The 14,103-nt window shown below is 45.9% G+C and overlaps 1 protein-coding gene across 1 annotated transcript in view; it reads left to right on the forward strand.

Annotated features, from left to right (window-relative positions):
* FN1 (fibronectin 1) overlaps nucleotides 1-14,103 on the forward strand; it is a 51,743-nt gene that overhangs the window by 29,487 nt on the left and 8,153 nt on the right. The window contains 14 exon segments of the mRNA XM_036386785.1: nucleotides 236-427; nucleotides 2,716-2,988; nucleotides 4,036-4,218; nucleotides 5,483-5,572; nucleotides 5,707-5,976; nucleotides 6,348-6,464; nucleotides 6,818-6,982; nucleotides 7,563-7,718; nucleotides 8,461-8,574; nucleotides 10,232-10,501; nucleotides 12,263-12,450; nucleotides 13,511-13,598; nucleotides 13,763-13,803; nucleotides 13,805-13,940. Of these exon segments, the coding sequence (XP_036242678.1) occupies nucleotides 236-427; nucleotides 2,716-2,988; nucleotides 4,036-4,218; nucleotides 5,483-5,572; nucleotides 5,707-5,976; nucleotides 6,348-6,464; nucleotides 6,818-6,982; nucleotides 7,563-7,718; nucleotides 8,461-8,574; nucleotides 10,232-10,501; nucleotides 12,263-12,450; nucleotides 13,511-13,598; nucleotides 13,763-13,803; nucleotides 13,805-13,940 (2,283 nt within the window).

A 14,103-nucleotide genomic window follows, 5' to 3' on the forward strand; every position in this document is an offset into this window, starting at 1 on the left:
CCTCAGTTTGGTGAGGTCTCAAAGGGAGCAGAAATGCCATGAGGGTGGCATGGCTAGCTCCTGGGAAGCTCAATTAGGGGTGCTTGACAAAGCAGCTTCTTTCTTTCCTGCTGGGCCCAGGGTGGCCAAATCACTTATAAAATGTCACATGTTTGCTTCAGCTGTCACACTGAGGACTGATGTAAGCAGTCCAGGATCCATGAGGAGACTCCTGACACTGGCCTCTGTATTTCAGGCATCACTGGGTACCGTGTGACCACTGCTCCCACAGATGGGCAGCAGGGCTCTACCCTGGAGGAGGTGGTGGGTGCAGATCAGACCACCTGCACCTTTGAGAACCTCAACCCTGGTGTGGAGTACAACGTCAGTGTCTACTCTGTCAAGGATGACCAGGAGAGTGTGCCCATCTCAGAAACCATCACACCAGGTAACCAGAGCATGAGCAGCAATTTCAGCTGCCCAAGCTCAAATGGCTGAGCCTGAGAGCTCTATAGTGCAGAACTTGTATTAGTCTGCTAGTAGAGGGCTTAGACTTCACATTTAGTCTCAAGAAGCAGAACAGCCACGTTCCAGCCTGTGACAGAGCTTCTTACACCTATGTACTTCTCTGCATGGGGAGCCTGTGTTGTGCTTCACAGGCTGGTGGTCAGCCCATGGATCTGCTGTGTCAGTACTGAGCTGGGCAGCAGCAGCAGCAGGAATTTAATTTAGCCCTGAAGTGCTGGTGGCAACAGGAAGTAGGTGAGCAGAGGTATGAGTGGAAAGCAAGCACAGGAGAAATTCTGGCAGCACTGGTGGCAGAAGATCACTTGAGCACAATGGAGAGGAAAGCCAAGATGGAATGGTCCATCACTGTAGCACTTGAGGCACAGTGTGGAGTGTGCCACCTCACATGACATCTGTGGGGACTGCAGAAACTGCCTTTGTAGCCACAGTAGCAAAATTTATATGCATTTCCCCAAATGGTTGCATTTAGTTTTCCTTTGTGAAGGCTTTGTTTGTTTTTGTTTCTGCTCTGAGATGATGCCAGCTACTGTGTTTGCTTGCTCTTGTAACACTGCTTTAAAATTTCTGTGCTTCACTGAAGTGCTGTGTGCTCCCTGGGGTGAACTAATACTGTGATGCTGCATAGTCATGCAGGAATAGCTTTAGCCCTTCACCATCTTCTGGTGAGGGAAAGCTAAGAATGTATGTGTCTGGCTTTTACAACTCTTTAAAGGTGATATGGTACATGCATTCCATGTGGGTAAACAATTATTTTACAGAAAACTAGCCCCTTTTTTGGCACCTATTCTGTAAAATAAGTGTCTTCCAAGAAGGAGATCAAAATAGAACAAAACCACTATTATTAAAACAATATCTCTGTCCCTTAATTTCTTTTCAAACTAACTTGTAATGAACAGAATGGACACAGAGTCCTGAATCTTTGACTCACTGATGTCTGATCCTGAGTGAGGAAGAGCATCCATTAGTTCCCACTGGTTTCAGGATCACCCTGATAAAGTTACACAGCCAAATCTTGTGGCTTAAGTCAATACCAGTTTATTGACTTGAACAACTGAAGGTTTGGCCACTGTCAATTAAACATGCATCTAAAGTTCCCCATTCCCTGCCCAATTCTGCTGGTCCTAACATGCAGGAAATGAGCTCCTTTGCTAATGGAATAATATCAGTAGGGAAAACAGTCACAGCTGGCTTATTTTCCCTACAAAAATTTAGGCAGCATCTTAAAGGTCATTAAAGGGCATTCTCATGCAGGGGCTAAAACTTGAGATTTTGAACCATTTTAGCCACATATGTCAGGCTCTTGGGCACATCATATGCTGGGCATAACCTCTGGATTCGGGGATGTTGTCACTCTGACAAAATTAGTACCATCTAAAGGTCATTTTTAACCATTTCCATGTTTCCAAGGGAGTGTTCTGTTACTTGCTGTTTCACATCATCTGTTTTTAGCACATATATTGCAGCAGTTAGTTGGTAAGTAGAACTTGAGGAATTCTGGGCCAGGTCCTCAAGCCATTGCAGGGATCTGAGGCTTTTTTCCCAAGTGCAGTGTAAATAGTTCAGACAGTGGATGATCTACCCTGGAAGTTTGTGGAGGTTCTCAGCAGCTTGAGGGTCTGATTTAACCTCTTCAAGTGAGTTGATATTTTTATGATCCCAGTGATAAAAGATCCACCATTTGAACAAAGCAAGAATTGTAGAGGGTCAATCAACAAAGTAGTTGTTTTATTTAAACTTTGCTCTCTTGTCATTTACCTGTAGAAAGAAAAAAGGGCTGTGTTTTTTCTGCTTCTGTTTTTGTCAGAAAATGATGGGTCTTTGTGGCTCATCATTGCTCAGAGTAAATTTGTTGCAAGTTAAGTGCCTCTTGTTGAGCTCTTTGAAAATTTTATGTCTAAAGAGAACTGGGGTTTCAGCTTCTGAGGGAATTGGGGTTTCAGGTTCTGTCTGCCCAGGGAAGCAGCTGGAGACTGCGCTGAAGGGTAAATCTAAGAAAACAAAAGGAAAACAACAATAGCAAAAACACAACAAAAACCACCCCACCAAAATCCATCCTTTTCCCCCGAACCTCAACAGAAATTGTGCATATCACCGCAATTGCTTCAAGTTCTGTCAATGTTAATAGTGATGAACACTGCTTTTTTCTCCCTTGTCTTTCTTTTGCCTCCGTGTGTCTCTGCCTCTCCCATTTGCTCTTTACCTCATTAGAGGTGCCCCAGCTCACTGACCTAAGCTTTGTTGACATAACTGACTCGAGCATCGGCCTGAGGTGGACCCCGTTAAATGCCTCCGCCATTATTGGGTACCGCATCACAGTAGTTGCAGCAGGAGAAAGTGTCCCTATTTTTGAAGATTTTGTGGACTCCTCAGTAGGATACTACACAGTGACAGGCTTGGAGCCGGGCATTGATTACGACATCAGTGTAATCACACTCATTAATGGCGGAGAGAGCGCCCCTACCACTCTGACACAGCAAACGGGTGAATTTTGAAAACTTCTGTGTTTCGTGACGTGGACGGTGTCACCGGCTGTCACTGGCTGTCGGGGTGCTGGGGCTTTGTCCAAAGAGGAATTGAGCCCCTTGCTGCAGGGAAGCCAGGCAGATCCAGCTGGCTCCTTTCCCCATGTGGCAGCTGGGGATGGATATGGTGCTGCTCCTTTTTGAATTGGAGGCATTTTAATACCATGAATGACTGCAGACTTGCCAGGCTTATTCACCTTCTGCTGTTCAGATTTCCAGGATCCAGTTGGAATCAAGAGCCTGAAACATGAGCTGTGTGTTTGCCAGACTTTAAAACTGTGATTCCTCAAAATAGGAGTGCTGGAGGGTGGAGCAGATCAGTAGACACCCTCCAGCCTTGACAGCTGTTTGAGCTTCCAGCAGCCCATTTCCATGGTGGCCCTACTCTTTCCACAATGCCCCAAAGGATGCAGATGGACACCACTCCCTGAGTACATGCCAGTGACAGCCATGCCACACCGTCAGGGGTTTCTATAGTGCATGAGCTGAAGGAGAGCTGGAAACTGGTTCTTGCATGAAATCCTGTTGGGTTTGAAAGTCCTGAGGCTGTAAATCCTTCGACATGAGTAGAAGTAGAGTCAAAGGAAATTAGTGATATACCCTCTCCTTTCCTGTGTGTGCATGTATGGATTCTAGATGAGATTACTTTTCCATCTGTAGCTGCTGTATGGCAACTTTAAACCTCTCTTGGCACCACATCTGTAATACAAAATCCAGCTGCTAAAAGCACATTGGTGAAACTTGCTACCTTGTTTTTAAATTAGCCCCACGGGGTACATTTAACATATCAGGAATTGCCAAGAGGTTAAAGCAGCCTGACAGCAGTGCAGACACATTTTTCTCTTAACTGTAGTAGAACCAAATGTAGTTTAGAAGTCTGTTTGCATGAGTCTGATGCCGTAGTCAGTTGTGCATGAGATACTTTCTCTGGTGGTTGATTCCCTGAACAGACCCCTTGATCAGTATGAGTCTGAGAGCTGAGGTGGGTTTGTTCTTTGCTGTGTAGCTGTGCCTCCTCCCACTGACCTGCGCTTCACTAACGTGGGGCCTGACACCATGAGGGTGACTTGGACTGCCCCGACCTCCATCGTGCTGAGCGGATTCCTGGTGCGCTATTCCCCTGCCAAGAAGGAGGAAGATGTTGCAGAGGTGACAGTCTCACCCTCAGACAACATGGTCATCCTAACAAGTAAGTGGGTTACCTGCATAAATCAAACAAACATGAGAAGCCCTCCTCATAAAATCATAAGATTACTAAGAGCAAAGACCTCCAAGGTCTTTGAGTCATCAACCCTGCACCACCATGTTCATCACCAAGTGCCAATCCACACACACCACCTGAACCACTTCCAGAGATGGTGACTCCACTCCTGACCAACATTTCAGGGAAGAATTTTTTCCTGATATCCAACTTCAGTCTCCCCTAGTGCAGCTTGAGGTCTTGTTTTTTCTTGTTACCTGGGAGAAAAGACTGACCCCCACCTTGCTACAGGTTGTAGAGGGTGAGAAGGTCCACATAGCACAAGATGAGGCAAAAAAAAAGTTTGAGTGTGACTGGCCAAATTCTCAGCTGATGTAAAGTGATGTTGCAAGCAGCCTCATAGAAACTCACACCAAATGGGATTTGGCCTCTAGCTTTACCCAAGTTAAAGCCAAACCACAGGCAAGTTTTTTCCTATCAATCCAAGGACAGTGATGAATCAGGCTGTGAGGCAATTGCATTGATTTGCAGCCTGGTTAGGTATTAACAGTAAATACGTGTTGTTCGCCTGGTTTGCCAGTAATGTCAAGGACTTGCAGTGCAGAGGTTCAGGAGAGGATCAGAATATGCAAAAAGGCCATTGCTCCTTTGATACTTTGTATGCTCAGACCAGAAGGCACATCCTGTTTTGGAACCTTACAGGACATGGCAGCAAAATTTGGGCATTTTCCAAAAGCTGACATTAATTTTTGGAGCAAAAGCTGTGTTATATTTATAGTTGGGGTTGTGTTTTTTTTTTTTAATCTAAGAATCCAGTTGGTTGAGAGACAAGACCTGTTTTCAGAATAAAAAACTGAATCTAGAGCTTGTCTGACTTAGAGCAGCTGTGTTGGAAATCTTTGGCCCTATTTCAGCTTATATCAGCTAAAGCTTTGGCCTGGTGCATAGATAAACTAGTAGATGACTAGAATGGACCCTGTAAAAAGGTAATTGCTTCTAGTCAATCTCCACAAACTGATGAAGCAATGAGATAGGATATCATGCTCGTTGTGGCTAAAGCACTGCAAGGAACCATGATGCCACAAAAATAACTGATTTAAACTTTTGATTGTCCTGGAGGCCCAGATTTTCCATCAAGCAAAACTTGATTGTCTCCTAAGAAACACAGTTAAAATTGTGTAGTGTAGGTTGATTAACTTCTTGATGTTAGCAAAGAAACATTAGCCCAAATTGCTGTTCTTCAACTCCACAGACCTGCTCCCTGGCACTGAATATCTGGTGAGAGTCTACAGCGTTTCTGAGCAGCACGAGAGCGCACCTTTGTACGGCGTCCAGAAAACAGGTACTTGGATGCACATGTGGTTAATGCCAGCCTTTAAGAATTCATTAGTGGGACTTAATTACCTTTTTTTTTTTTCCTCTGATGATGCCAAGCAGTTTGATTGAGCTCACCCTTGTGTCTCTTGAAACACCCAGGCCTGGATTCCCCCACTGGCCTGGACTTCTCGGATATAACGGCGAACTCCTTCACGGTGCACTGGATCGCTCCCCGTGCCACCATCACGGGCTACAGGATCCGCTACCAGCCCGAGCAGGGCGGGGGCCGGCCCAAGGAGGAGAGGGTGCCCCCCTCCAGGAACTCCATCACCCTCACCAACCTGCTGCCAGGCACCGAGTACGTGGTCAGCATCATCGCTGTCAACGGCAGGGAGGAGAGCCTGCCCTTGGTTGGCCAGCAGACAACAGGTGAGGCTGCAGGGAGTGCTGCATTTGGGGTGTCTTCTAGCAAAGTCATTGCTGTTCATCCACATTTCCCCTGCCAGCTTCACTCATGAGGAAATGCCTGTGTTCTGAGGTAGGGCTTGATTTAGGACAAGGTGGGAGGACCCATGCTGCTTTCAGATGTTTCTAGGGCCAGCAGAATTGTTTTCATTAAATACAGTCCAATGCCATATGGTTTTAGCCAGATACATCTCTTTGGAGAGGAGTGTGCCCTGAGCCAAAGGACAGACAGCTGAGTAGCAGAGGAGCATGGTATAAGTAGAGTATGTAGCTGATGTACAGCTGTGTTTAAATTCCTTCTCTTTAAATTCCTTCTCAATTCCCTGTTTTTCTAGTGTCTGATGTTCCAAGGGACCTGGAAGTCACGCCTACCAGCCCAACCAGCCTCAAGATTTCCTGGGATGCTCCTGCAGTGACAGTCAGATACTACAGGATCACTTATGGTGAAACAGGTGAGGGCAGGCTGCTACAGCTGGTCACAGCCCAGAAACTCTGTTCTGAGGCCATTAGAAAGCAAACAGCAAAGGCACCTTGGGCTGTAGCAGACACATAGGTGCCTTTTTAAAAAAAAAAAACAAATCCTATTTTGTCTGCCTAAAAAGAGTATCAGAGTATTCCAGTAATTTTAGAAGTGGTTCTATGTATGTGTTTCGTTCTTTTCCTCAAAACAATTCTGACCCAACAACCACTGAAATCAACAGGGTCCTGTCTTCAGGTTGATGCATGTAGGACTGTCCTGGTTTTTGTAGAGATTTTAAATGTATGCTTTACAGGTTAATCACATTTCTTAACCTACTCTTGCTAGGTGGAAGCAGCCCAGTACAGGAGTTCACAGTGCCTGGCACAGTGTCCACTGCCACCATCACTGGCATCAAGCCTGGCGTTGAATACACCATCACTGTGTATGCTGTGACTGGCCGTGGAGACAGCCCTGCCAGCAGCAAGCCAGTCACTGTCACCTACAGGACAGGTGAGACATGATTAAACCAAACAAGGCAAAAACCCCACAGCTTTGTGTTGGCTTTTCCCCATAAATGTGTATTGCTGATTCCTGGGGTTTTTTAGAAGCCATGAGCTGTAGGGCCATCAGTTTGTAGAGCTGTGTAGCTTGGTGGTACAGAAGGGGTCTGTGGCCCTGGAGAAGGATAACCCTATGAAGTCCAGAGGGGGATAAAAGCAGTGCTCAACTGCTCACTGCAGAGTGGAAATCCTGTTGGGCTCTCATAATGTGGGGTCACTGCTGGCTTAACTCCAGTGCTTCACTGTCGGATTGTGATCCTGAGGAGTCTTGCCATTTTTTTCTAATGCCAAGACTGTTGTCTCACTCCTGATTTGGATATAGCTGAATCCTACTCCTGCTGTAGCTGCAGATAAAGGCATTAAGTAGCCTTTAAAGCAACAAAAATCCTCAGCTAACATTGATATGAAATAACTCACCCACACATCATGGTTCAGGTTTTTTTGCTCTGGATAAAATTCAGCCAGGACACAAAAGTGGAGGGAGGGTTTCCTCTACCAACATACTGAGAAAAATTATTTTTGTTGCCCAGAAATAGACACACCATCCCAGATGCAAGTCACTGATGTCCAGGACAACAGTATCAGCATCAGATGGCTCCCTTCAACATCCCCAGTCACAGGGTATCGGGTGACTGCTAATCCCAAGAATGGACATGGGCCCTCAAAAACAAAAAATGTCCCTGCAGGTAAGAGTCATGTCATCCTTCACTGGATCTGTAAGGAGTGCAAGATGTGACCACTAAAATCCTGCTGCTGGTTGTACCTTTTTTTTTTTTTCTTTTTTTATCTTGCTGATTTTCAGCTCTGTCTCATCCAGGACAGATGACCTCAGGCAGGTTTTTGTCCCAAAAGCTTCGTATTTCTTTGACACTATTGTACTGCAGAAGTTTGTTCTTGGCAGTGTGCATAAAAAGCACCTGCATTTCAAAGAAATACCATTGGATTTTCTAGCATCCAGCAAAACTTGCTCTGAAATCCTTCTGGAAGTCACATAACGTGACCCTTGGCCTCAGCATGGGTTCAGTCACGTACACTGCAGGTTTGTAGTGTAGTACCCATGGAACCTGCCAGGTCAGCTCTCAGGAAAACTGCATGTTGTGGGATCAGCAGAGCACTTGGGGATGTTGTGATGCAGCTGAGCTGGTGGTCAGTCTTATCCTAAAAAATGATGAAAGCTGGTCTCCCTGTACCTTTCTACCCACTGTGCTAACCTGCCCTTTTGGCTGTGGAGCTTTGGAGCAGGTACAAATGGCAGTTGTGCTCTGCCAGAGAAGCATGATGCAATTTAAAGGCAAATTTAATTTGTCAGTCCCACCTTGTTTTAATAACATGTATTCATGGTATGGCTTAGACAGGCCATTCATTCAAGGCTACTTTGAGGCCAGCTTTGTGCTGTTCTTTCTGACTGACAGTATTCTTTCCTGCCAGATCAAACTCAAGTCACTATTGAAGGTCTGCAGCCCACAGTGGAGTACTTGGTCAGTGTCTATGCTCAGAATCAGAACGGGGAGAGCCAGCCCTTGGTTCAGACAGCTGTCACCAGTACGTATTTCACTTCATGGCAACAAACACGTGTTTTCTATTGATCTCTGAACCTACCACCACATTCCCAGGGGAAACAAAAGCCAGGGGCCTGGTCTCCAGGAGAGAGTGAGGTGGTCTGCCCTGTGAGAAGTACCATGCACCTAAGCTGCAGATGCTGGCAAAAATGCAGTCCCTCTGCCTCAAACACTGCCAAAATGCAATTTCCCACTCCCTCAAAGTGCTGCGCTTCTTATTTTCTTTCACTAAAGCTACAAAAGCCTTTTGGGGTTTCCATCAACCAATTGGGTTTGCCATCAACCAATCAGTGGATAAAATGTGCCAAGATCTCCTTTGTGTGGAGCTAGGTGGCAAAGGTGATTGCTGTTAAGGGATTGGACTGGGCTTGGGAGCACTTGCCCTGTATAAGGGAGTAAGGGAAACCACATGGGTTATACTTGGGATGAAGCACTGCAAAAAAAAATAAAATTCCAGGACTGAGGTGCTGTGTAGAAAGCAGCAGTCCTGCTCAGGTCACAGGGGGGACAGAAGACCTTGTAATTCGGGGCTATGTTTGAGCTAAAGTGCTCCATATCCCTCTGGGGTAGGGATTTGTGTGATTCTTACTTCCCTCCTCAAACTTGTATTCAAAACCATGACTCAGCCCCAAACACTGCAGACAGCAGGAGCTTCTCCAGAGCTTTGCAGAGATGAGTGAAGAATCCACATTCAAACCAACAAAATCCTGGACAAAAATCACCTTTGCCAACTAGAAAATGCAGAAAAATGAGGACTAATACAACATGGCAAATTAAAAAGATGGAGCTTTCTAGAAAAGCATGGTTTTGATCCAATACAAAAATCACATGCTAGATCCTCCCATTTTGTGTAGCACATGGGTGTATTCCTGTGATAGCCACTCCAGGAGGAGCAAGGCTCACTTCCCCTGCTCTGAGCTCCCACCTTGCCAGGAAATCCTGTGAATTGGTTTAATTGGGAGGTGTGCATATCATCCAGTTTCACCTGTGGACATTCCCTGTGCACTCAATACCAAGCTGAAAAGTTTATTTCTAACTGATTCTACAATATAATATGCTGAGTAATTTTGCTTTCTTGATGAGTATGTTAATTGGATATTAATTTATGAAAGAAAATAGTGGGATGGATTCTCCTTGGACTGGCACTTAGCACAGCAGCTCCCAGTAGTGAACAGCAAGTGCAGCATGAACCCAAACTTACAGAGCCAGGTGGGTTCTCTGGCTGCCTTTGGCACCAGCAACCATTTACATGGCAGAAATGGGTCTTAGCACTCCCATTTCTTTTTTTTCCTTGTCCCCTTTTAAGGTAGCTTAATGCTACTGGAGTTGTGTGAAAGGGGTTTTGGTGTCAAGGGGACTCAAAAATAGGGGAGAACTGGTGTCCTGGCTGCTTTGAAGGTGGCAATGCAGGTCCTTTTGGTTTCAGCAAAGCCAAGATCACTTTCCTGCTGCCTGGCACCTGCAAACTTGGGCTTAGGGATGTAAGCATGTGTGCAAGGTGCAGCACAGAGGAGAATCCAGTGCCCCCCTTGCCACACCAGACTGAAAACCGCTTTGCATGTAATCGAAATGCTTTTTATTTTCCTCACCCACAACCTGCTTTTTATCACTTAACCTCTTACCGTTAATTTGCCTAACAGACATTGACCGCCCTAAAGGACTAACATTCACTGAGGTGGATGTTGATTCCATCAAAATTGCTTGGGAAAGCCCTCAGGGGCAAGTCACCAGGTACAGGGTGACCTACTCAAGCCCTGAGGATGGAATCCATGAGCTATTGCCGGCCCCAGGGGGCGAAGAAGACACTGCTGAGCTGCATGGCCTCAGGCCAGGTTCTGAGTACACTATCAATATCGTTGCCATTTACGATGACATGGAGAGCCTGCCCCTCACTGGGACCCAGTCCACAGGTACAGCTCCCACCACCCCCAGCAGGCCATGGCAGCAGTGGGTTCTGCCCCAAGGGGTAAAGTGTGCTTCCATGTGCAACTGGTGCTCCAAGTGGGGCAGCCCAGGGGATGGGATTGCTCCTGAGGGATGGCTTAGCTGGGGCCAGAGAGCTGCCTGGAGCAGAGTCAGCCTGCATACACATCAGGGAAGGCAGGCAAGAGAGCAGGATTGCACAAGCAGACCCTAGAGAAAGGAGGGAGGGGTGTCAAGTGGTTTTGTGTCCCTGGTCACAGAGCCTGATCCATGGTGAGTGCTCTCACAATGCTCTTGTCTTGCCTTCAAGGTATGTGACACCTCAAAGCACAGGTAGTGACCAACAAGAGAGATGAGGGCAGCTTTCATGGCCCAGGGACTTTGCTGTTGGAGCCAAAGATCAGCAGGAAGGGCTGGCAGATTGCTGAACCCTCAGGTGTCATAGAGCCTGCAGATCCCTCACTGGCACTGCCCTAGGAACCACAGCCCACTGCATGCCCACACCCTGCACCTCATCACCTCCACAGGAGAGTCCCTTCTGTGCCAGGCTGATCCAGCTGCAGTTCCATGCATTGAAAATTCCTTGATGGGAAAGGAAAATTACTGCAAGGAATTAGCTTAACGTTGCTTCCAGCAATATGGAATCCATTGCAAGCTTCCAGCACTACCAGATGTGACTTTATTACAAAGACAGGTAGCACCTGTGTAATAAAGGTCTCCCATTCATTTGTGGCTGAAAAGTTGGCACTTTAATTCCAGAGGTAGAATGAATTCTGTGGGTCCTAGTGTATGGATTTGCTGTGCTAAACTGAGGCAAAGTGATGTAATGATGGAACAGCTGGCTGACTACCTGCCAGAAATGCAAATATAATACTTTTTCAAACCCACCCTCCGTGGTTTACCTTTTGAGAGCTGTTCAATAGTGGATCTGAAGTCATTCAAGACTTTCCATTGACTCTCATGGCGTTTAGATTGAGCTCTGAGCTAAGCCAGAAGGAAGAATTATCCTGTATTTCCACTTTGTAAAACTGGAAAGCATTGATAGCAATGTGCCATAGTGGGCACTATGCTAAGGTGTATCTTTGCTCTGTTTACAGCTCCAGGCTTACCAACAGTAAGGCAAGAGACTGTTTCAATGGACATTCCTTTTTTTAGGCAGGAATTTGTTTGTAAGGATAGTGGATGTGTTTGCTCCTGAACAGGCTCTTGTGTGATGAGCCTCATGGCCACCACAGCTCTGCTTTTCCATTGCCTTGCTCGCTGTGTAAGTGGCTGTAAAATGCTTCCCCTCTCCATTTGCAGTATTTTTATATCTTCTCTGCAATTCCTGAGCCTGCTTCCTACTTACTTTTGTAAATCATCCATGGTATTTTGGAAATGAACAGACTGGGGCAAGTGGAGCAGGACAAAACCGTGAGCTGTGTGATGAAAAGCAGACACTGGTAGAATAATTAATACAGGCTGGCCTGCTAGAGATTTAATCACCTTCCCAAGCCTTTACCTTACATCACAGCAAGTGTCATTGCTCACTTAACTCCAGGATTGAAGCATTGATATCTCCTTATTTCTGCTGAAAAGTGTTTCTGTAGATTTGAACAACACATCCTCTCCCACGGTGTTTTATTGCCTGTGTTTGCACAAGGCTTTCCACTTTTCTGGCCTAAACCTGGCTCATGTTCAGGAGACAATACTGTCTTACCCAACTGTCTTTTTTTAAAGTAACCACGTGCCTGTCTGGATTTTTGCAGCAATTCCACCTCCAACAAACCTGAGGTTTACTCAGGTAACTCCCACCAGTCTCACCATCAACTGGAATGCGCCCAATGTTCGCCTCACTGGCTACAGAGTCAGAGTGAACCCCAAAGAAAAGACTGGTCCTATGAAAGAAATCAACCTTTCTCCAGACAGCACATCTGCAGTTGTGTCTGGCTTGATGGTAACTTTTTTCTTTGTGTTGTGGGAAGGAGATTTTTTGAAGACATTTCAGATTCCTGTGTCAGGAGCTTCAGGTGGAGTAGATCATTTCAGCTCCTGAGGGTCTGGCTCTGAAGCTCATGGCAAGTCAGCCTGCAGCTACTCAGCACTGTAGTTTTTTTAAAAGGCAATTAATTGGCTTGCTGAAGCTGCATTCTACCCCCTTCCTCATCTAGCACAGAGAGACTGGATGCCTAATCAAATGCAAATTACCAGGTTCACAATCAAAAGTAACCCAGCAAAATGCTTTTACTCATCTTTCACAAAAGAGGTCAGAAAGTGATCTGATGCAGAGATTTCAAGCTGTGATATAGGAGCTCTGGCAGTCTATTGCCTATTTTTAAGACATCTGCAAAATATACATTAAAATACAAGTCTTTTGTGACTTAGGCTTAAATTTGCTTTATAGCCATCTTCTCCACTGGAAGCATTTCAGGAGTTCCTGAACTGGAGAAGGCTGAAAATAACTGCTTTTATGGTTCCTGTGATCTTAAAAAGCTACTGATCTGTTTTTAAGGAGTTTTATGAATAATTTTCAAAAATGAGCCTTAAAAAACATTCTAATCTAAGTGGACCCATAGTCTGATGCAGCCAAGGACAAAACCCCCCCATGCTGTTACATTCACAGTTATCTTTTATTCACATTATTTTATTCTTTATCATAGCAAATGGCATCCATTAACCCTGGGAAAAATAGGAGGGAAATTAGAGTTCCTCTGAAGAATCAGCTTTAAAGCACAGATTCTAAAATGAGGGGTGATAAATAAGCTTCTTGCAGGATTTCTTGTGCTCCTGAGTGTGCACATGTGCACAGTGTGTCAGGGTCCATGCCTACTCTTTTATTCCAGCTGGGAATAATAAGAATTATCCCATCAGTCCTTCCCCAGTTTATTTTAAGGTTTCATATTTCAGTGAGTGGTGACTGTGAAATGTGGCTCCACCAAACACTGACTGAGGGCTGGAACATTTCCCCCCCTGTGCTGGGTCCTTCTCTTAACATGGCACAACTCTGTCCATTCTAGGTAGCAACCAAGTATGAAGTGAGTGTGTATGCCCTGAAGGACTCCCTGACCAGCAGACCAGCCCAGGGGGTGGTCACAACCCTTGAAAGTAAGTGATGACCCTCCCCAGATGACCACTTAGAGCTGTGTGGGTGCAGAGGAGCTGTGCCCAAAGTTGGGGCTCTGTCCAAAGTTCCATCCCAGGCTGCACCAACCCTTGCCTGGTAAGATTGCCAGTCCCCTGTACTGACAGGACGCTTGCCTTGTGTGCAGATGTGAGTCCCCCTCGCAGGCCCCGGGTGACAGATGTCACCTGAGACCACCATCACCATTACCTGGAGGACCAAGACCGAGACCATCACTGGCTTCCTGGTGGAAGCTGTCCCTGCAGGAGGCCAGAACCCCATTCAGAGGACCATCAGCCCTGAGCTCAGGAGTTACACCATCACTGGTAAGTGAGGGCTTCTGCAGCTCCTGGCTAGTATCAGAAAGTACACTGGGTTCTTGTTTTGGAATTGAATATCCTCGTTGAGAAATACTACAGGAACAAAAGGTGGGAAAAAGTATCTGAAGCATCAAGACTAGGCTCCAAGAAGAGGTTATTGAAAGACCTT

This window comes from Molothrus ater, chromosome 7, assembly GCF_012460135.2.
Source record: "Molothrus ater isolate BHLD 08-10-18 breed brown headed cowbird chromosome 7, BPBGC_Mater_1.1, whole genome shotgun sequence".
NCBI classification, from domain to species: Eukaryota; Metazoa; Chordata; class Aves; order Passeriformes; family Icteridae; genus Molothrus; species Molothrus ater.